General features: G+C 40.7%; 3 protein-coding genes and 2 long non-coding RNA genes across 7 annotated transcripts in view; 2 read left to right on the forward strand and 3 right to left on the reverse strand.

Moving 5' to 3' along the window:
- Positions 1-23,783, reverse strand: part of LOC139546870 (zinc finger protein ZFP2-like) — a 116,315-nt gene that overhangs the window by 53,945 nt on the left and 38,587 nt on the right. The window lies entirely within an intron of this gene.
- The window catches only part of LOC139547049 (zinc finger protein 180-like), a 74,627-nt gene that overhangs the window by 31,445 nt on the left and 19,399 nt on the right, over positions 1-23,783 (reverse strand). The gene's annotated exons all lie outside the window — the stretch shown is intronic.
- LOC139546711 (zinc finger protein ZFP2-like) overlaps positions 1-23,783 on the forward strand; it is a 112,739-nt gene that overhangs the window by 16,713 nt on the left and 72,243 nt on the right. For 2 of the 3 annotated variants that reach the window (XM_071355454.1, XM_071355439.1), the window contains exon 1: positions 7,901-8,518. The exons of the other annotated variant lie outside the window; for it this stretch is intronic. In XM_071355454.1, coding sequence (XP_071211555.1) covers positions 8,152-8,518 — 367 coding nt within the window. In that variant the 5' untranslated portion in view covers positions 7,901-8,151. Of the gene's footprint in view, positions 1-7,900; positions 8,519-23,783 lie in introns of those variants that run through there. 3 annotated transcript variants of the gene reach the window in all.
- LOC139547664 (uncharacterized) lies at positions 6,542-7,705 on the reverse strand. The gene is made up of 2 exons (XR_011669576.1): positions 7,500-7,705; positions 6,542-7,041 (listed from the first exon to the last, which is right to left on the reverse strand). It is a non-coding gene; the product is annotated as an uncharacterized lncRNA (long non-coding RNA).
- LOC139547669 (uncharacterized) lies at positions 18,575-21,533 on the forward strand. Its single transcript, XR_011669579.1, has 2 exons — positions 18,575-20,971; positions 21,014-21,533. It is a non-coding gene; the product is annotated as an uncharacterized lncRNA (long non-coding RNA).

Below are 23,783 nucleotides of genomic sequence, written 5' to 3' on the forward strand. Positions count from 1 at the left end.
TCTGTATCTTTCATCTGGTGTCTTGGACTTGTGATTTGATATTTAGATGCTACTATTTACTTGTGAAGCTATGCTAGCTATGCTAATCAGTGTGGGGGGGGGGGTGGGGGGTGCTCCCGGATCCGGGTTTGGGAGGCAGTAAAAGTTAACCACCACATTTGGCGATGGGGATGTGAATCTTCACTTGGTGACCGCTCCTGATGACCTGGCTCCTGACGACCTTGGTAAATGACCTGGCTCCTGATGACCTGGGTAAATTACCTGGCTCCTGACGACCTGGGTAAATGACCTGGCTCCTGACGACCTGGGTAAATGCCCTCAAACCTAGTTAAAAAAAAAAGAGGTGAGCGAAACATGCAAAGTGTAGTTTATATACAAGTCTAGTAAGCTCTGAGTGTGTATTCCTGTGTGAGCGGGGCACCTTGGAGGTGTAGACAGGGCCGAGTCAGTGGAGGATGTTGAACCGGGTAGTCAGCTGCTGCTGCTCCAATACAGTATGAGGTGAGACGATGAACTGATGTTGAACCGGGCAGTCAGCTGCTGCTCCAATACAGTATGAGGTGAGACGATGAACTGACGTTGAATGTTGAACCGGGCAGTCAGCTGCTGCTGCTCCAATACAGTATGAGGTGAGATGGTGAACTGACGTTGAACCGGGCAGTCAGCTGCTGCTGCTCCAATACAGTATGAGGTGAGACGGTGAACTGATGTTGAACCGGGCAGTCAGCTGCTGCTGCTCCAATACAGTATGAGGTGAGACGGTGAACTGACGTTGAACTGGGCAGTCAGCTGCTGCTGCTCCAATACAGTATGAGGTGAGACGGTGAACTGATTAGTCGGTTAGTCGAGATAATTGAGGTAATATGTAAATGTAGGTAGAGTTATTAAAGTGGCTATGCATAGATAATAACAGACAGTGGAGGGGGGGGGGGGGGGGGCTTCCTCTGACACCGCCTGGGATAGAGGTCCTGGATGGCAGAAAGCTTGGCCCCAGTGATGTACTGGGCTGTACGTATTACCCCCTGTAGTGCTTTGCGGTCGGAGGCCGAGCAGTTGCCATACCAGGCAGGGATGCAACCAGTCAGGATGCTCTCGATGGTGCAGCTGTAGAACCTTTTGAGGATCTTAGGACCCATGCCAAATCTTTTCAGTCTCCTGAGGGGGAATAGGTTTTGTCGTGCCCTCTTCACGACTGTCTTGGTGTGCTTGGACCATGATAGTTTGGGGCCCCTGTGTTGAGGATCAGCGTTGCGGATGTGTTGTTACCTACCCTTAAAAACCACGAGAAAAATTCAATTTCACATAAATAAGGATATTTAATATTTTCATGTTCAGAAGTCAGAACTCATCACCTGCTATGTAAAAGAGACAGAAGAAGGCACAATGGTCAATGCTATCCGGGATCCTTGGGACATCCCTACCCTAAACCCTAACCTTAACCATTTTAACTGTCAACTTCAACAGGCTAGGGACGTCCCACGGATGTATCTCTACCTGGAAATACATGATCTAAGTGATTGATAGTTGGTATTCAGCAGTCATAAAGCCTTATTTACTTTTATGAACTAATAAAATAGGGATTTTGTCTGACAGCATAGACAGCAGCTCTACACTTTATTGACTGACTGATCCATTCATCCTTCCATCCCTCCTCAGCCTTCCTCTCCTCTGAAGACCCAGCAACACAGAAACACATTCAGTCATATTATATAAAACACTCAAAGTAATGTATTTGGAACATCTATGGCCTCAGTTACACCTGGCACCTAAATGGGACTTTTCCATCAACCTGTCATCTGATCACTCCAAGCTGCATTAGGTTCAGATCTACCAGGATGGGCCTTTGACAGTCTGGATGCAGTCAGGCCACTGAATATAAATATTCAATATAAAGAGATGGGGTGAATTAGTAGGGAAAAGTACATTCTACACAAATAACCTTCATAATATCAAAGAACAAATGTGTGTGCCTGAGGGGAAATTAACTTTCCTACAGCCAAAAGGGGTGAGAAATTTCATATGAGTGGACAATTTGCACTAATGTAAATAAACATGGATGATGGAACATATTACCTTTAGCTTACGTGATGAACCACTAAGGGATCATAAATATTTACCATCTAAACCATGTGTGACCTCTCGTATAGCTCGTTAGCACGTAGGACTCACTGATTGGTGTCACCTTATTAGTCAGTATGTGTTACACCTGTGCTGGCTTGTCCATCTCGTTAATGGGAAGGTGTTTCACCTGAGCTGGTCCAGGTTCTATTTAAGAGTGTCTGGCCCAGTGCTCCAGTTGTCTTGATAGATGTAGAGAGTCAATACCTTTAGTTGCTCCACTTTTTGGTTTGCTTCCTGTCTTTACGTTTGGTGTTAGTTTTTCTTTTGTTTCCTCTTCTTGGGCAGATTTAGTGGGTCTCATGGTGGGTGTCTTTTAGGTCCCAGTTGTTGTTACTAGTCAACTTTCAGTGGACACCCCCATAGTGTCTTTGAGAACCCCTCCTAAAAAACAAACTTATATTTTGGGTTGGATATTTCATCCAATTAGTGTTTTAATCAATGGCATTTCCTTAGAATGCTCATTGGTCTTTCAGTTGTTAATCTTGTTTTTTTTATCCTGTTATTTTTGTGTACTAAATATTTCTGTTTTCATTGTTTTCTCCTGTGACGCCATTGTCTGAAATGTGCTGTATAAATAAATATTGATTTGATTTCAACAAATGAATCCAATGACTGACCAATCAACAGACCCTCCATCTTAGTATGAAAAACAGTATCAATCCCACTTTTCCAGCCTGCTGAAGGAGTGGTGGAGTGGTAAACACCACCCCCGGCTGTACCAGGGGCTTGAGGTGGTCTCCCACAGCTCTGCTGGTGGAGTGGTAAACACCACCCCCGGCTCTACCAGGGGCTTGAGGTGGTCTCCCACAGCTCTGCTTATGTCATGTTCTGTGGCCTTGCCGTTCCATTTCTTGACTGCCCCTGCAACACAGAAATAAAACCATTTAGTCATATTATATAATACACTCAAAGTAATGGATGTGGAGCATCTATGGCCTCAGTTACACCTGGCACCTAAATGTGACTTCTGTCATCCGATCACTCCAAGCTGCATTCAGTTCAGATCTATCCGGGTTGGGCCTTTGACATAGTCTGGATGCAGTCAGGCCACTGAATATGCATAAGCAATATAAAGAGATGGGGTGAAGGAGTGGGGAAAAGTACATTTGACACAAATTACCTTAATAATAACAAAGAACAAATGTGTGTGCCTGAGGGGAAATTAACTTTCATACAGCCAAAAGGGGTGAGAAATTACACCAATACAATTTGCACTAACGTAAATAAACATAGATGATGGAACATATTCCCTTTTTCTGACGTGATGAACCACTAAGGGGACATAAACATTTACCATCTAAACCATGTGTGACCTCTCACCTCTCTGGCTGTAGAAGTGCTTGCATCCTACCATTTAACTTTTTGTCTTTAAATTAAATCTACATTCATTCTGCGTCCATTCAGCAGATGGACTAGATGCCGCTTAGGCCGCCCGTTGTGACTCCGTCAAGAATTCAGCAGAGCAAGTTTGTATGAAGGTCTGGTTATTAAATGGGTACATAGTTCAATATAATATCCTCTAAAACGCTCTGGTGACAATCTTTGCTGCCCTGTTTCCAGTTGTCCACATGGCTGGGAGAACCTATTCAAGTAAGGAAATAGATTTGGAAAATGTAAAGAAACAACGATGTATTATTAGCTAACTAGCTACAGTGCAGGCTAACTCAAATGAGCTGCTAAATGAGCTAGCTATTTGGCTAGCTAGCTATCTAGACAACTTCACATTCTGTATAGATAGCTAGCTAAGTGAATGAAATATCACCAGCTACCTAACTTCATATTAGCTATCTTGATGTATTTATCACTGTAAAAAACAAACTCCAAATGCATTTGTAGGTAGCTAGCTACCAGCCATGGAGGAGGGTGAAAGGATAGCAGCCCCAACTGTCAGTGAGAGAGGAGGCTATTCTGGATAGGGCAGGTACTTTTGTGTAGTTCCTGTCCCTAGAAGTGAGGACGGAGATAATAGTAACATAATATTCAGTGTGGTGTAATTTGACTATAATGAAGTGTGTTTCTTGTGAGGTTTTCTGTCCTCGGATAAAGAGCACTATGAAAGCCAGTCTACATATGAAGAGGTCCCAATGAAGAGCAGTGGTTCTCAGTCCTGGGGACTCAAAGAGGCACATTGTTGTTTTTGCCTCAGCACTGCACAGCTGATTCAAATGATCAACTCGTCATCAAGCTTCAAGTGGTATTTATGTATTCATTTGTGATGCCATCCTTGATATGATCCTGTTATTGTCACATGTACACATGTACATATGTGTGCCCATGCATCTATCAATCCAATGTTATCATGATTTGTTATCAGGGATATTATACTTTAGTAATCCACAATGACCTGGTGATGTAACAGTCTAATAATTACATTGTCTTCCATATTCCTACAGATACCTTGTAGCTGGAGATTCCTTCAAAACGATTGCCTACAGTTACCGTGTAGGGGACTGCAAGGTTGGGTGACCAGGGTCATCTGGGACTGCCTCCTGGAGGAATGCAGATGTGTGAAGGCTACCTGTGTCCTGCGTAACTTCATGAGGATGGACACGAGGACCAGGAGGGGATCTGCAGCTCGCCGCCGTGTCCCAGAGGAGGAGTCTGCTGCTCTGCAGGATGTTTCAAGGATGGGGTCCAACAACGCAGCAAGAGAGGCAATCCGTGTGCAGGAGATCTTCACCTCCTACTTCTTCAAAGAGGGTGCTGTTCCCTGGCAACACCATAGACTACACTATGCACAACCAAAGGCTCTTTTAAGAGGGTGCTGTTCCCTGGCAACACCATAGACTACACTATGCTCAACCAAAGGCTCTTTTAAGAGGGTACTGTTCCCTGGCAACACCTTAGACTACACTATGCTCATTTTAGAGCCATTCACATTGCAATAAGAGTATTCTTCCATTTACTTAGCTATGTCAACTGCAGTTATTCAAATCACAGTTACTCTCCCTTTGATTTCTACTTCTCAGGTGAGGGTGCTGTTTAGGTAAGGGTGTGGTGTCTGTGCAAAAACAAAACAGGCTGTTTTAAATCACCCATATTGCAGAAATGTAGAGCAATTAGACACTCTATAACCCACACCTACACACTCATGTATCAATCTGATTGATGGATTGTGTTGTTCAGTAAGCAGGCTCAGGTGTATTACTGTGGCTCCTTCCACCTTCAAAGAATAGGCAAGAGGGCCAACCATGGAGAATAGTAAGACACTTCATTATTTCTATAACTACACTATATTGTTTGTCCTTGTGGGTCATTTCATGTTTTTCAGCATAAAGTACTCTGCAGCCACTTAGTGTGGTGTGGACACCAGGTGAGGCCACACACAGATTCCTGTTGAACACTGTGGCTTTAACTACCTTATTTTCTCAATAACAGTCTCTCTCCTTCACTTCATCCCTCTCTCCCCTTCTCCCTAAATCCTCTAGGTTATATCAGCTGTGTCGGTGAACCCCTACAGCATCTGAACTGGCTACATAGAGGGCACAGCATGATCAGAGGTGAGAGGTCACTTGGTCAGGTCAACAGGAAGTATTATTAAAGAGATGCTTTACATTGAAATACAGACAGAGATGCAGTAGTCCCAGAGTTAATGATCCAAGGTCAGTTTTGCATTTCACCTCCTGATTGATGACTAACAATGTTAGAATAAAAAATAAAAACACAAGGCTTAAACATGCTCTCTCTCTCCATCTGTCTCTCGTCTGCAGATATGTTTTGATGTGAGAGGATGCCAACCCCCAGTCCCATCATCGCCACCTCACCCTCTTTTAAGATAACCTTTGGGCCGACTAGAGACACTGCTATGTAATTGTGATGAACTGAGAGAATATTTAGGTAGCACTGTGATTCATTAATCATGTGCTGCCTTCCCTGCTCCTATGTGCTTACCTCTTTCCCTTTCTGTCTTTTACACCTCTCTCTCCACCTCCTCTTTCTTCCTCTGTTTTTATAATGCACAACAGATGTGCATTGAAGTACAGATTGAACTTGTATTTATAACACTTGGATAATGAGCTTTTCAATAAAGCGTTTCACATTCTCTACTGGGTGAAATGAAGCGTAATGTGATGAAATACTCCACCTATCCTGTGTTTATCAGATCAATGCAGATGAAGGGCATTAGATGTTGAGATGAACCGGTGTTGGAGTATTTACATGATGCATAGGAAGTGTAGTGTACTGTTTTTAAAAAATTATATTTCTGTATATATGAATTAACTAGTTAAATCCTGTTTCTAGTCTATTAGTTACAATGTGTAACCATTGATGTCCCAGGACCAAGATTGGTAAACACTGTTGAAGTGTAGAATTGTAATACATACATGCAGACACAGCGTCATTCAAAGACTGGAATTTGATACTCCTGGTATTGGATATGACTGAAAAATAATCTCAAAGACATTCATACCTAAACTGCACCTTTATTTGCCAAGGTACAGTACATGATCAGTGAATATATTAAATGTACAGGCTACAATGTGGGGATCTCATGCATGGTAATAACTACATGTATATACGACTTGCATCCTTGGCACAACATGATATTATAATCTACTCAATCCATAGGCTTCATTAATGTCATTCAGGCTGTTTTGAAGTTGATACAACTGGCTATGATAGCTGAGGTTCATAGATAGGTTCTGAACTAATATGTGTACCAAACGTTTGGGTCCATACACAGATCGGCTAGATAGCTAGCTACACATCCATGGGCATACAGGGATTTTAATAATCCACTGCACAATAAGCAAGAACATAGTTAGCTACGTTATTTCATCTATCTGCATGGCAAATATCAGCAAGGAAAGCTTACAAAATTGTACATTAAATTTGCAGTAAATTCTTCAGCTAGCTAGATTCTATACATCCACTGTTTTCCAAAACGACAGTCTGGTTTGCTGGTTGTTTCAGGAGTCCCTAAAACAACCAGAATTACAATTTCATACTCATGTCACAACACCCATAAAGCTAGCCAGCTAGCTGGCTAATGTTAGCTAGTCAGCTAGCTGGCTAATGTTAGCTAGTCAGCTAGTTGGCTAATGTTAGCTAGTCAGCTAGCTGGCTAATGTTAGCTAGTCAGCTAGCTGGCTAATGTTAGCTAGTCAGCTAGCTGGCTAATGTTAGCTGGGTCAGCTAGCTGGCTAATGTTAGCTAGTCAGCTAGTTGGCTAATGTTAGCTAGTCAGCTAGCTGGCTAATGTTAGCTAGTCAGCTAGCTGGCTAATGTTAGCTAGTCAGCTAGCTTGCTAAATCACGATTTTTGGAAATGAACTTTATGATAAAAAAAATGCATAATCGTTTGTCTCTACATTAACTAACATTCCTGTCAACTGTGCATGTTTTTGCATGATTCGTTTTGACGTTATAATCACTTACATTTGCTTCCATCTTAGTACTGTTGTCCACCATCTTTGATCCAGTTCAGTTCTGTGTAGTGGTACCCCTCTCTCGAAGTATTTCTTTCAGCCATCTTTGCTGAAGAAAGTCTAACAATCACTAGTGAAGCAGCAGCCTCCCCCGGTCCTAGTGCCGGCCCGTTAAGAAGTTTAAGATGCGATGGAATGGTTGACGAAAAAAATAAATCACAGAAAAAATATATAGACTGATATTGATTTATTCAGGGGGGGGGGCTAATTAATATTTTAGTTCTAGCGACGTCTCTGGTTCCTACCCTTTAACTTTTTGTCTGAAAATTAAATATACATTTTACTCAACTACCCAATCCAGTCAGTAGTGTGGGCATTTAAGGCGACGCTGTTGGTGTGACGTATAATTTAGTGGACGGAACGCTTCTTTCAGCAGCAGCAATAGTTAGTCAGACACCTCGGTAGCTTGCTAGACAAAATAGCCGAACCAATAAAGCTCTTTAGATGCTTTCGTTTTTTTTTATTAGCCACTGTGTTTTAAAACCACTTCTGTCGTCTTGGTTAGTTATCCGATTTAATTTCATACTTACGGTGTTGTTGTTATTAGTCAGCTGGCGGGCTGGTTAAGTTAACATTAGCCTAGCTAGCTAACATCCCCGACCATGCGGTCACTAAGCTACTCTTCTCCTGCTAAAGATAATATCTGCTGGATGGAGAAAGAAGCTCTGATCTTTCTGGTGAAAGAGGAGAAGGAAGAGGAGGATGTCACAGTAAAACAAGAAGTAGAGGATGAGGCTGTTACAGTGAAAGAAGAAGAGAAAGACGTTAAAGTAAAAGAAGAGAAAGAGAAAGGGGATGATGCCGTAATTGGAGTGAAAGAGGAGGAAGGGGAGATGACTGTCACATCGAAAAAGGAGAACGAGGAGGAAACTGGATGTCTGAGGCCGGTTTCCCAAACGCATCTTAAGGCATCCAACGATGAAATTAGCCGTAAGATGGTTTTGAGAAACAGCGTCCTGATTAATACTAGTAAGTACTGTCTTAAATACCAAACTCAGCAGTTGTTGAACTGATGTGTGGCGTTAAAGGGGAAATATGCAATTGCTACATCCATTTTTGGACTTTTAAATTATTTATGTATAGCCATTGATTCTTGAAGAATATAACACATGCCTCATGAGCTTAGTTCAACTGTTGTACCCCATCAGAACACAAAATAAGCTTTTTTTTACTCCAATGTTTAGAAACAATGTAAACCAACACTGTATCGCCTCAAGGTTAAAACTATAATGTTGATATCATGGTCTCTCTATGAATTTGAAAGCAGTTACATTTCTCTTATTACCAAAACAGTGGTGGAATGATTTTTTAAAACCGCAACAAAATGGCTGCTCAGAAACTTGGTTTGGTAAACAGCTGAGGGATGGGGGCTGGAGAAATGTAACCACTCTCAAATTCATAGAGAAAGCCGTTGTAGCAACCTTCAGGCTATCCCCTGAATTCACTACACTATGAATACAAAGACTGGCCATCCATGAGGTCAAAATTATTGTTTTAAACAGAATTCTAGGCTATATAGTATATTCTAGAATTCATCCATCATGTCATAATGATAGTTTAACCAAGTTTCTAGGATATATAGTATATTCTAGAATTCGTCCATGATGTCATATTTATAGTTTAACCAGGTTTCTAGGCTATATAGTATATTCTAGAATTACCAGTGTAGATTTCCTGTGGGGGTCAAATTATTAGAGCTGTTGATAAGTCATTGTATAATATTCAGCTATTTTTTTTCCATGCCCTTACTTTAAAGGCAAGACATATACCTAGATGTAATTACATTCATGAATTGGTTTGAAACCTTTGTTTTAAACCCTTCTCAAAGTTGTTGCTTTAAGTTGTCTGATGCTTGAAGCATGCTGTTTGATTAAATAATTACAGATACACAAGTTACTCGAGGGAGCCAGTCATCAATATAACCGAGAAAAACTCTTCCCTCCCGCTGCTACTGGACTTTGTAAATTCTGTCGTTATGCTCCTGAAGTTTTCAGTAATTAACTACACCAGCGGTCGTCAAACTTTTCCATTTAGAGTGACAATGTATCTGACCATTTCTACCGATCTGCGTGCCAGTTATGATTTTCATATGCACATTTTTGTGGAACAGTTTCATTTAATTTATATTACTATCTCAAAATCATTGTCTGTGATTAATCTACATTCTATCTAAATCTAAATGAAAATTATACAAATCTAAAAGTAACCTTTATTGCCATTGCCAACTATGTAAAAAAATTGCCTACATAACAAATAAAAACATTGCAGCCTGCAGGTAGAAAATATCCTGATAAAAATAAATATCCTAGAAATCACATTGGCTGCTCATGGCCTGTCTACAACAAACTTGAAACATTGTATCAACTATCAACTGGGTCCTCCGAAACTTGTGATAGCAAGCTTGCGACATTGTATAAAATATTCTGGGCCCTGAGAGTTTCCCGCGCCAGTGAGTTAGGGACAGACACAGCTGTCGGCTATTTGTGCAAAAGATTAGAAGTAATCAGGTATTTTATGACATTTCCACTGGATCAGAGAATTACATTTTTTCCTTTCATGCCGAGTGGAAATATTTTACGAAAATACTTTGAGGAACTATTGTCGTACGCAATTGATTTTGATTAGACTTAGTTTACTTGCTGTTTGAGGTGAAGAAAAAAATTACTTTGAGAAGCTCCACAACTCATTAGTGGTGGTGCGTTAAGACAATGAGAAATACTATCAGACATCCTCAAATGGGCACATTTATAGGCCTACATTTGCACACAGGCCAGGTAGACTAGTCCTACTTCTATATGCGTAGTTAGGTGTGCGTCCTTACTCAACATTGACAGGAGTGTTTCAAACAAAAGACAATGAATAAATTGACGCATCTTGCGGGGTCAGGTCTGGGTGATCTGCCAGGGGCTGTTTCATTTAGTATCCGTTTGGGTCGGTTGGGGAATACAGTAATATATTCCAGTCTTTAAGCCATGGTGAATAAGTGGCCTGCAGGAGTCTAGTGGTCTAAGCCAATGCCTCTGCAACACATGTACGCTGTACCGCTGCCAGCATAGGTTTGAAAAGCGAACCACTGCCCTTTCAGAACTCTAAAAGTAAATTAAATTAATATAAGTAAAATATAAATAAAAGTAAATTCTAAGATGCTATCAAATATTTAAGGGGGAAACAAGGTTGACCATGATAAATACATTACTCTGTCTTACAGAGTGCCTACGTATAAACATTCAACTTTATAAAACGACATGCCCTTTTAACAAAAAGGTAATACAACAAAGACATTTGACATGAAATATATACAAAACGACATCTACAAACACCAACATTACATTAAAAACCACACTAATTTATTTCTCTATTTCTCTCTATCCAAAAAACACACAAAGACTTAAAATATATATCCAGTATAATAAAAACATTATAGTCTAGAGAGTATTCAGCCAATCATAATTTACAAGGGTCTGGGTTTCCCTTTGTAGTCCATAATAGTTTACAAGCCCTGCGACATCCGACGAGCGTCAGAGCCGGTGTCGTAGGATTCAATCTTAGTCCTGTACTGACGCTTTGCCTGTTTGATGGTTCGTCTGAGGGCATAGCGAGATTTCTTATAAGCGTCCGGATTAGTGTCCCGCACCTTGAAAGCGGCAGCTCTACCCTTTAACTCGATGAGGATGTTGCCTGTAATGATTGTATTTTCCCATGGTATGTTTTACTGAAGTTGACTGACTGAAAGGGAGTGTAACTTTATGACTGGATTCGGGCTAAACTTTGAAAATTTAGATATTAAAGACATGATAGATCAGACGCAGAGTATATAAAGGAGTGAGATCTGTAGAAAGACAGAGTGGCTGTGAAATGTGCTGGGTGGACGGGAGGAGATCACAGGATTGCTTTAGGGGAAGTGGATGAACATCTGTGGATTAGGCGAAGGAGGGGTTGAGGTCAGGTCAGATCCCCTGAAGGGAGTAATAAGGGTTTAGTATCCTGTTACCATCTTCCTGTTGAACCAGAAGATGTAAGGATTGGAGAGGAGGATTGTCCAAAGTGGGGTATATATACTTGTGATGGTGAGAACATGTTGTTGTCTGAATTACAGCTCTAACGACCCTTTGGGATGAATTAAACTTGGTTAACCTCTCTTGTGTATGTGGGACGCTAGCGTCCCAACTCGACCACAGCCATTGAAATAGCAGGGCGCCAAATTCAAAACAACAAAAATCTCATAATTCAAATTTTCTCAAACATACAAGTATTATACACCATTTTAAAGAAACACTTCTCGTTATTCCAACCACAGTGTCCGATTTCAAAAAGGCTTTTCGACGAAAGCACACCATTAGATTATGCTAGGACAGTGCCAGGACAAGAAAAACCACACAGCCATTTTACAAGCAAGGAGAGGCGTCACAAAAAACAGAAATACAGCTAAAATGAATCACTAACCTTTGACGATCTGCTTCAGATGACACTCCCAGGACTCAATGTTACACATGTATGTTTTGTTCGATAAAGTTCATATTTATATCCAAAAGCCTCAGTTTAAATTGGTGCGTTATGTTCAGAAATACTTTGCCTCCAAAACTAAACGTTGATAAAAGATAAGTGTTTTACATGGAATTAAATATAAACTTGTTCTTAATGCATCCGCTGTGTCAGATTTCAAAAAAGCGTCGAAAGCACATTGTTCAATATTCTGAGTACAGCGCTCAGATACAAAGCAAGCCATACAGTTACCAGCCATGTTGTGGAATCAACAAAAGTCAGAAACAGCGTTATAAATCTTCACTTACCTTTGCTGATCTTCGGTGGAATGCACTCGAAAGACTCTCAGTTCCACAAGAAATGTTAGTTTTGTTCAATAAAGTCCATATTTGTGTCCAAAATCCTCAGTTTTGTACATGTGTTCCCTTCACTATTCCAAATGCACCAGGCGCGCTCAGAACATCAATACGAAAAGTCAAAAAAGTACCATCAAAGTTCGTAGAAACATGTCAAACGTTGTTTACAATCAATCTTTAGGATATTTTTATCAAAAATCTTCAATAATAATCCAACCAGACAATTGCGTATTACAGAAGAATTACAGAAGAAAAAGAAAGTAAGGCGAGCATCACGGGAATGCGCGAGAGTGCACTAAGGTTCTTCAGGAAGCCCCCTCGTCAAACAGCTCTTATTCTCTCATTTTCCACAATAGAAGCCTCAAACAACGTTTTAAAGACTGTTGACATCTGCTGGAAGGCTTGGGAAGTGACCCCATAGACACAGTATATTAGTAAGTCATTCAATTGAAAAACTACAACCCTCAAAATCTCCAACTTCCTGGTTGGATTTCCTCATGTTTTTGCCAGCCATATGAGTTCTGTTATACTCACAGACATTATTTTAACAGTTTTGGAAACTGTAGAGTGTTTTATATCAAAATCTACACGTTATATGCATATCCTAGCTTCTGCGCCTGAGTAACAGGCAGTTTACTTTTTGCACGCTTTTAATCCTCTTCGAAGGGGGTGACACTCTAGACCCAAACTATTAGAGACCTATATCCATCCTGCCCTGTCGTTCTAAAGTCTTTGAAAGTCAAGTTAATTATCAAACAGATCACTGACCATTTTGAATCCCACTGTACCTTCTCCGCTGTGCAATCCAGTTTCCGAGCTGGTCACAGGTGCACCTCAGCCACGCTCAAGGTACTAAAGGATATCATAACAGCCATCGATAAAAGACAGTACTGTGCAGCCGTCTTCATCAACCTGGCGAAGGCTTTCGACTTTGTCAATCACCGTATTCTTATCGGCAGACTCAACAGCCTTCGTTTCTCAAATGACTGACTCACCTGGTTCACTAAATAACAAACTAACAAACCTCCAAATGAACTTCAATGCCATACCTGGTTCATCAACTACTTCTCAAACAAGAGTTCAGTATGTCAAATCGGAGGGCCTGTTGTCCGGACCTCTGGCAGTCTCTATGGAGGTACCACAGGGTTCAATTCTCGGACCGACTCTTTTCTCTGTATATCCCAATGATGTTGCTCTTGCAGCAGCATAGCCTTTATGTCATTATTATAGATGACATCCCACACCGTAGCAGCATAGCATTTATGTCATTATTATAGATGACGTCCCACACCGTAGCAGCATAGCCTTTATGTCATTATTATAGATGACATCCCACACCGTAGCAGCATAGCCTTTATGTCATTATTATAGATGACATCCCACACCGTAGCAGCATAGCCTTTATGTCATTATTATAGATGACATCCCACACCGTAGCAGCATAGCCTTTATGTCATTATTATAGATGACGTCCCACACCGTAGCAGCATAGCCTTTATGTCATTATTATAGATGACATCCCACACCGTAGCAGCATAGCCTTTATGTCATTATTATAGATGACGTCCCACACCGTAGCAGCATAGCCTTTATGTCATTATTATAGATGACGTCCCACACCGTAGCAGCATAGCCTTTATGTCATTATTATAGATGACATCCCACACCGTAGCAGCATAGCCTTTATGTCATTATTATAGATGACATCCCACACCGTAGCAGCATAGCCTTTATGTCATTATTATAGATGACATCCCACACCGTAGCAGCATAGCCTTTATGTCATTATTATAGATGACATCCCACACCGTAGCAGCATAGCCTTTATGTCATTATTATAGATGACGTCCCACACCGTAGCAGCATAGCCTTTATGTCATTATTATAGATGACGTCCCACACCGTAGCAGCATAGCCTTTATGTCATTATTATAGATGACGTCCCACACCATAGCAGCATAGCCTTTATGTCATTATTATAGATGACGTCCCACACCGTAGCAGCATAGCCTTTATGTCATTATTATAGATGACGTCCCACACCGTAGCAGCATAGCCTTTATGTCATTATTATAGATGACATCCCACACCGTAGCAGCATAGCCTTTATGTCATTATTATAGATGACGTCCCACACCGTAGCAGCATAGCCTTTATGTCATTATTATAGATGACGTCCCACACCGTAGCAGCATAGCCTTTATGTCATTATTATAGATGACATCCCACACCGTAGCAGCATAGCCTTTATGTCATTATTATAGATGACATCCCACACCGTAGCAGCATAGCCTTTATGTCATTATTATAGATGACATCCCACACCGTAGTAGCATAGCCTTTATGTCATTATTATAGATGACGTCCCACACCGTAGCAGCATAGCCTTTATGTCATTATTATAGATGACATCCCACACCGTAGTAGCATAGCCTTTATGTCATTATTATAGATGACGTCCCACACCGTAGCAGCATAGCCTTTATGTCATTATTATAGATGACATCCCACACCGTAGTAGCATAGCCTTTATGTCATTATTATAGATGACATCCCACACCGTAGTAGCATAGCCTTTATGTCATTATTATAGATGACGTCCCACACCGTAGCAGCATAGCCTTTATGTCATTATTATAGATGACATCCCAAACCGTAGCAGCATAGCCTTTATGTCATTATTATAGATGACGTCCCACACACCGTAGCAGCATAGCCTTTATGTCATTATTATAGATGACATCCCACACCGTAGCAGCATAGCCTTTATGTCATTATTATAGATGACGTCCCACACCGTAGCAGCATAGCCTTTATGTCATTATTATAGATGACGTCCCACACCGTAGTAGCATAGCCTTTATGTCATTATTATAGATGACGTCCCACACCGTAGCAGCATAGCCTTTATGTCATTATTATAGATGACGTCCCACATCGTAGCAGCATAGCCTTTATGTCATTATTATAGATGACATCCCACACCGTAGCAGCATAGCCTTTATGTCATTATTATAGATGACGTCCCACACCGTAGCAGCATAGCCTTTATGTCATTATTATAGATGACGTACAACACTCCTTCCGTGACCTCCAACTGCTCTAGTAAAACTAAATGTATGCTCTTTAACCAACCGCTGCCCGTAACCACCCGTCCAGCATCACTACTCTGGACGGTTCTGACTTAGAATATGTGGACAACTATAAATACCTAGGTGTCTGGTTAGACGGTAAACTCTCCTTCCAGACTAATATTAAGCATTTCCAATCCAAAATTAAATCTAGAATCGCCTTCCTTTTCCGCAGCAAAAGCCTCTGTCACTCACGCTGCCAAACATACCCTCGTAAAACTGACTATCCTACCGATCCTTGACTTCAGCGATGTCATTTTTAAAATAGCCTCCAACACTCTACTTAGCGAACTGGATGCAGTCTATCACAGTACCATCCGCCAAAGCCCCATATACCACCCACCACTGCGACCTGTATGCTCTCGTCAGCAGGCCCTCGCTACATATTCGTCGCCAAACCCACTGGCTCCAGGTCATCTATAAGTCTTTGCTAGGCCGCCTTCACTCAGCTCACTGGTCACCATAGCAACACCCACCCATAGCACGCGCTCCAGGAGGTATATCTCACTGGTCACCATAGCAACACCCACCCACCACACGCGCTCCAGGAGGTATATCTCACTGGTCACCATAGCAACACCCACCCACCACACGCGCTCCAGGAGGTATGTCTCACTGGTCACCATAGCAACACCCACCCACCACACGTGCTCCAGGAGGTATATCTCACTGGTCACCATAGCAACACCCACCCACCACACGCGCTCCAGGAGGTATATCTCACTGGTCACCATAGCAACACCCACCCACCACACGTGCTCCAGGAGGTATATCTCACTGGTCACCATAGCAACACCCACCCATAGCATGCACTCCAGGAGGTATATCTCACTGGTCACCATAGCAACACCCACCCATAACACGCGCTCCAGGAGGTATATCTCACTGGTCACCATAGCAACACTCACCCATAACACGCTCCAGGAAGTATATCTCACTGGTCACCATAGCAACACCCACCCATAGCACGTGCTCCAGGAAGTATATCTCACTGGTCACCATAGCAACACCCACCCATAGCATGCACTCCAGGAGGTATATCTCACTGGTCACCATAGCAACACCCACCCATAGCACGCGCTCCAGGAAGTATATCTCACTGGTCATCCCCAAAACCAACACCTCTTTGGCCGCCTTTCCTTCCAGTTCTCTGCTGCCAATGACTGGAACGAATTGCAAAAATCGCTGAAGTTGGAGACTTATATCTCCCTCACTAACTTTAAGCATCAGCTATCTGAGCAGCTTACCGATCGCTGCAGCTGTACACAGCCCATCTGTAAATAGCCCATCCAACTGCCTACCTCATCCCCATGTTTTTTTATACTTTTTCTGCTCTTTTGCACACCAGTATTTCTACTTGCACATCATCTGCACATCTATCACTCCAGTGTTAATTTGCTAAATTGTAATTACTTCACTACTATGGCCTATTTATTGCCTTACCTCCCTACTCCATTTGCACACACTGTATATAGATTTTTCTGTTGTGTTATTGACTCTACTTTTGTTTATCTCAAGTGTATGTAACTCTGTTGTTTTTGTCGCACTTCTTTATCTTGGTCAGGTCGCAGTTGTAAATAAGAACTTGTTCTCAACTGGCCTACCTGGTTAAATAAAGGTGAAATATATATATTTTTTAATCTTAGCTTTATTGACAACACTCAAATTGATATTGTCATTAACGCGGTTCTTCAATAATTACACATAATTCTTAATACTGTAGCTGTTTAATTAGTCACATGTCATCATCAGCTGATCCAGGAAATCATTTTCTGAATGACAGTCACATGACAAACATTACGACATGCAACAACAACCAAAGTGCTTCTTCATTCATTACTCTGGTAAAGACAGTTATGCCGTGCTCCACGTTGGATCCAACATCCCTAACAAATTGGTGTTTATAATGTTATTGTCTGCTTGATTTACAGTAGGGTCTCGTTAGTCTGTTTGGACACAGATACTTAGCTCATAATGTGTAGAGAACTGTTCCTTGATGGATAGGCTGTTGTCCAACACACAGAGCTATTTTCCTTTATTTGTTGTTTGGTGAAGTTATGGGTCTAGTGGGATTATTCACAAAATTATCTGGTTATGAAATGTCATGGCAGACATTTTAGTTTCCATGTTTCACCTGAATTATTAAACGATTTATAATCCTAGGTCTGTTGTTGATAGGTGAAGTTATGGGTCCTACAGTAGATCTATGTTGTTGTTAGGTGAAGTTATGGGTCCTACAGTAGGTCTATGTTGTTGTTATGGGTCCTACAGTAGGTCTATGTTGTTGTTAGGTGAAGTTATGGGTCCTACAGTAGGTCTGTTGTTGTTAGGTGAAGTTATGGGTCCTACAGTAGGTCTATGTTATTGTTAGGTGAAGTTATGGGTCCTACAGTCGGTCTATATTATTGTTTGGTGAAGTTATGGGCCAATTTGTACAAACCCTCATTGTCAGGCTGATGAACATTTTACTGGTTGAAGTGTTTTTTAAGTACAAAGCGGTTGATTTGCGATGATGACACAAGCATTATATTAAACAGGACATTCAAACGAGCGTTACAATTATAATCCAAAGTAGTGTGAAATGCACTCATAAGCAACCTGGACATGGAGGTTACTCCCCTGAGTTTTCCCATATTCACATTCAGATTACATTGTGAGAAACTAAAATCTTTGCTCACCAGTTTTGCTCCAGGCAGATATACTACATCCATAACTATCGGTTTCCTCATTACCAGATATACTACATACAATTTTATTAAACACAGAAAGGGGCCTATATTGGAGACCAAAAGTCGTCTGGCACACTGCTTAGAGTTTCAACAACATGAATAACTTATTTCTAGTCTACAATCTTAGTTGTTACTACTAATGTGAAAACAAGACAAAATATGACTATTGTTGCTCATTTTAAGACAAATGTCAAATAATCATTACATTCATTACAGACATCAATTGTTGTACAACATCATGGCTACGCTGTTGGCATCACCTTTTACAGTGGATTTCTGCTGTTGTGGGCCTTTAATCATCTGACTTTGTTGTTCACACAGGAGAGAGACGTGACTATTGTGGGTCCTCTGGGAAGCCTCAACAACCTCATGATGCTGACAAGGCAGAGAAGAGTCTCTCCAGATCAGGACTCCTCAAGAAACACCTGCAGAGACCCACAGGGAAGAGAACTCACTACTGCTCTGACTGTGGGAAGAGATTCACCTCATCAGGCTTTAAAATTCATCAGAGAACACACACAGGAGAGAAACCTTATAGCTGTGATCACTGTGGGAAGAGTTTTATTACATCTGGCCATCTTATTGTACACCAGAGAATACACACAGGAGAGAAACCTTATAGCTGTGATCAATGTGGGAAGAGTTTTGGTCAATCTAGCACTCTGACTCTACACCAGAGAACACACACAGGAGAGAAACCTTATAGCTGTGATCACTGTGGGAAGAGTTTTGGTCGATCTTACCATCGGACTCTACACCAGAGAACACACACAGGAGAGAAACCTCTCAAGAAACACCTGCAGAGACCCACAGGGAAGAGAATTCACTACTGCTCTGACTGTGGGAAGAGATTCACCTCATCAGGCTTTAAAATTCATCAGAGAACACACACAGGAGAGAAATCTTATAGCTGTGGTCAATGTGGGAAGAGTTTTAGTCAATCTGGAGATCTGACAGTGCACCAGAGAATACACACAGGAGAGAAATCTTATAGCTGTGGTCAATGTGGGAAGAGTTTTAGTCAATCTGGAGATCTGACAGTGCACCAGAGAATACACACAGGAGAGAAACCTTATAGCTGTGGTCAATGTGGGAAGAGTTTTACTTCTTCTGGCTATCTAACTACACACCATAGAACACACACAGGAGAGAAACCTCTTAGCTGTGACTAGAGATAATCTGATAAAAGATCTCTGATCAAATATCAGAAAATGTATATATGAAGGAGTTGTTTCATGATATCAATGAAATAATGTCACAATGTAGAATGTTTTAACATTGTAGTAGGAGTATTTTAATGTCTCAATGTAGAATGTTTTAATATATAGTATATTAATATACTCTGCAGTCAGTCAGTCAGAATGTCACAATGTAGAACCCTAAACGTTTGCCCCCTTATCAATTGGTTTCAACATGATATGGATATTAGGCTCATTGGGGGAAATCCAGGCTCTGAATTGAAAGAGTACTATTTATGTGATTTAACACAAAGTGACTAACAAAAAAAGAGTTGTCCTCTAACCAGTGATGTACACATTATTCCCAGAATCAACTGATTTCAACATAATATCGATGAGTTATGACAAATAAGTGTTGTGTTCCTTTGTTTAGCGACCCCTACATTTAAATGCATCACTCCAATATGTAGCTGACTGTCTCTAACCAGTGAGGTAAAATATATCTCCCATTTCCATGTGTTTTTTTAGTTGTGTTAGTTTCAACAGCACCTACAACCTGATTTTCCCCCCTAATCGATATCAGTGATCTATTGCTACTTGTCAAAACAACAGCGTTTCTGGTGCTTGTGCAGTTTATAAGGAGCTTGTTTTAAAAAATATTATTATTGTGGCAGATGTTTGTGTATATACCACACGTTAGGTTTTCAATTTATCCCAAACTGTTTCTGCATATTGGTTATTGATTTGGACATGTTAAAACTGTGTTTTGACATTGGGCTATCCTACCAAGCAACTATGCAACCAAATATTTCATATTTACATTTCATGTTACATTTGGTAATGATAATTATTTATGCAACCAACTGATAATTATATTGACATTGTTGCCCTGCTTTTAGAATATCAAGGTTAATTCTCAGATGTGCCAACCCAAATGTACTAGAGCATGACATTGGGGACTGGGTCCCGATCCAACAACATGCCTATCTAGTGAACTCTGAAAAGAGAGAGAAGCTCCGCAGTGAGGTGGAAAGTTACTACGGATATTGCAGGAGTTTCCTCTTGAAATCAGACATGTCTGTGGTGAGAACAACCTGGTTGCTGATTGTCTCAAGGGGGGCAGTCAAAATGTTTCGTGTTTTGCGTTTAGCCAGCGCGTTGCCATGGATCACAATTTATTTTGACTGTTTTTCCGTATTGGAGATGAGTTTTGTTGGGGCTCGTTTCAAGGGGACGAGAGTTCTAGAAGCTAGTGAGTTTTAGGAAGACGAGAGTTCTAGAAGCTAGTGAGTTTTAGGTTTCTTTGTGGGAAAAATAAATATTGTTTTTAATTGTTGTTAGACAGACACCATGTTTATATTGGTGATGGTGAAGCATTGTAGTTGATAATAATGTGACATGGAAGTTGTTTTCTGTTGGTGGTGAGCATTCTCTTAAGGTGTTACAGTTTTTGGTTTTTCCATTTATGTTTTGAGGTTGGACTTCAGCACGTATAGCTCGTTAGTACGTAGGAAGCACTGATTGGTGTCACCTCGTTAGTCAGTATGTGTTACACCTGTGCTGGCTTGTCCATCTCGTTAGTGGGAAGGTGTTTCACCTGAGCTGATCCAGGTTCTATTTAAGAGTGTCTGGCCCAGTGCTCCAGTTGTCTTGATAGATGTGGAGAGTCAACACCTTTAGTTGCTCCACCTTTTTGGTTTGCTTCCTGTCTGTAAGTTTGGTGTGGGTTTTTCTTTTTGTTTTCCTCTTCTTGGGCTGATTTAGTGGGTCTCATGGTGGGTGTGTTTTAGGTCCCAGTTGTTGTTACTAGTCAACTTCCAGTAGACACCCCCATAATGTCTTTCAGAACCCCTCCTAAAAAAACAAGCTTATATTTTGGGTTGGGTTGGATATAGCATCATATTGTTTATATTTGAATCAATGGCATTTCCTTGTTCATTCATTACAATGTTCATTAGTCTTTCAGTTATCAGTTGTTGTCTTCTGTTTTTTTATCCTCTAATGTTTATCTATTAAATATTTCTCCTTGTTTTTTCCTGTGAAGCCATTGTGTTGCATCCATGTCTGACATGTGCTGTGTAATTAAAGCTTGATTTGAATTTAACATATTGCGAAACAAATGAACCCAATGACTGACAATCAACAGACTCTTGGTCCATCTTAATATAAAAATCAGTATCACTTTTCCAGCCTGCTGAAGGTGTGGTGGAGTGGTAAACACCACCCCCGGCTCTACCAGGGGCTTGAGGTGGTCTCCCAAAGCTCTGCTTATGTCATGTTCTGTGGCCTTGCTGTTCCATTTCCTGACTGCCCCTGCAACACAGAAACACATTTAGTCATATTATATAAAACACTCAAAGTAATGGATATGGAGCATCTATGGCCTCAGTTACACCTGGCACCTAAATGTGACTTCTGTCATCTGATCACTCCAAGCTGCATTAGGTTCAGATCTAACAGGATGGGCCTTTGACATAGTCTGGATGCAGTCAGGCCACCGAATATGCATAAGCAATGTAAAGACATGGGGTGAATGAGTGGGGAAAGTACATTTTACACAAATGACCTTCATATCAAAGAACAAATGTGTGCCTGAGGGGAAATGAACTTTCATACAGCCAAAAGGGATTTGAAATTACACCAATATTAGTGGACAATTTGTACTAATGTAATGTAAATAAACATGGATGATGGAACATATTCCCTTTTGCTTACGTGATAAACCACTAAGGGGACATAAATATTTACCATCTAAACCATGTGTGACCTCTCACCTCTCTGGCTGTAGAAGTGTTCTTCCTAGGTTAGGGATGTCCCAAGGATCCCAAATAGCATTGACTATCTTGCATTATTCTTTTTTTAAAAAGCAGGTGTAAAATAAACAGACAAGACAAGTAGACACGCAGTGCATTATGGTCATTGTAGTGTAACAAGTAGCATCTAATTATGCGTAACTGTATGTGTTATGAACCTGGTTAAACGATTTTGTTGTCAGCACATTCAACTATGTAAAGAAAAAAGTATTTAATAAGAATATTTAATTCATTCAGATCTAGGATGTGTTATTTTAGTGTTCCCTTTATTTTTTTAAGCAGTGTAGTATATTCTAGAATTCATCCATGATGTCATAATGATATTTTAACCAGGTTTCTAGGATATATAGTATATTCTAGAATTCATCCATGATGTCATAATGATAGTTTAACCAGGTTTCTAGGCTATAGCAGTTTCATTTAATTTATAATAGTATCTCAAAATCATTGTCTGTGATTAATCTACATTCTATCTAAATGAAAATTATACAAATCTAAATAACTTTTATTGCCATTATGACATCATGGATGAATTCTAGATGCCAACTATGTAAAAATAGCCGACATAAAGCCAACAAATAAAAACATTGCTAATAACTGTCCTATAAATCACATGGCCTGTCTATAACGAACTTGAAACATTGTATAAAATATTCTGGGCCCTCGGTTTCCCGTGCCTGTGAGTTCTCGACCGACACAGCTGTAGGCTATTTGTGAAAGGGATAAGAAGTAATCAGGTGTTTTGACATTATATAGATCTACATTTGTGCTCAGGACAGGTAGACTAGTCCTACTTCTATATGTGTAACCAAGTAGACTAGTCCTAGTTCTATATGTGTAACCAGGTAGACTAGTCCTACTTCTATATGTGTTGTCGGGTAGAGTAGTCCTACTTCTATATGTGTTGTCGGGTAGACTAGTCCTACTTCTATATGTGTTGTCGGGTAGACTAGTCCTACTTCTATATGTGTAACCGGGTAGACTAGTCCTAAATCTATTTGTGTTGTCGGGTAGACTAGTCCTCCTGCTATATGTGTAACCAGGTAGACTAGTTCTACTTCTATATGTGTTGTCAGGTAGACTAGTCCTACTTCTATATGTGTAACCAGGTAGACTAGTCCTACTTCTATATGTGTAACCAGGTAGACTAGTCCTACTTCTATATGTGTAACCAGGTAGACTAGTCCTACTTCTATATGTGTAACCAGGTAGACTAGTCTACTTCTATATGTGTTGTCGGGTAGACTAGTCTACTTCTATATGTGTTGTCGGGTAGACTAGTCCGACTTCTATTTGTGTTGTCGGGTAGACTAGTCCGACTTCTATTTGTGTTGTCGGGTAGACTAGTCCTACTTCTACAGGGGGGAGAACAAGTATTTGATACACTGCCGATTTTGCAGGTTTTCCTACTTACAAAGCATGTAGAGGTCTGTAATTTTTTATCATAGGTACACTTCAACTGTGAGAGACGGAATCTGAAACAAAAATCCAGAAAATCACATTGTATGATTTGTAAGTAATTAATTTGCATTTTATTGCATGACA

This window comes from Salvelinus alpinus, chromosome 2 (genome assembly GCF_045679555.1).
Source record: "Salvelinus alpinus chromosome 2, SLU_Salpinus.1, whole genome shotgun sequence".
In the NCBI taxonomy this organism is placed as follows: Eukaryota; Metazoa; Chordata; class Actinopteri; order Salmoniformes; family Salmonidae; genus Salvelinus; species Salvelinus alpinus.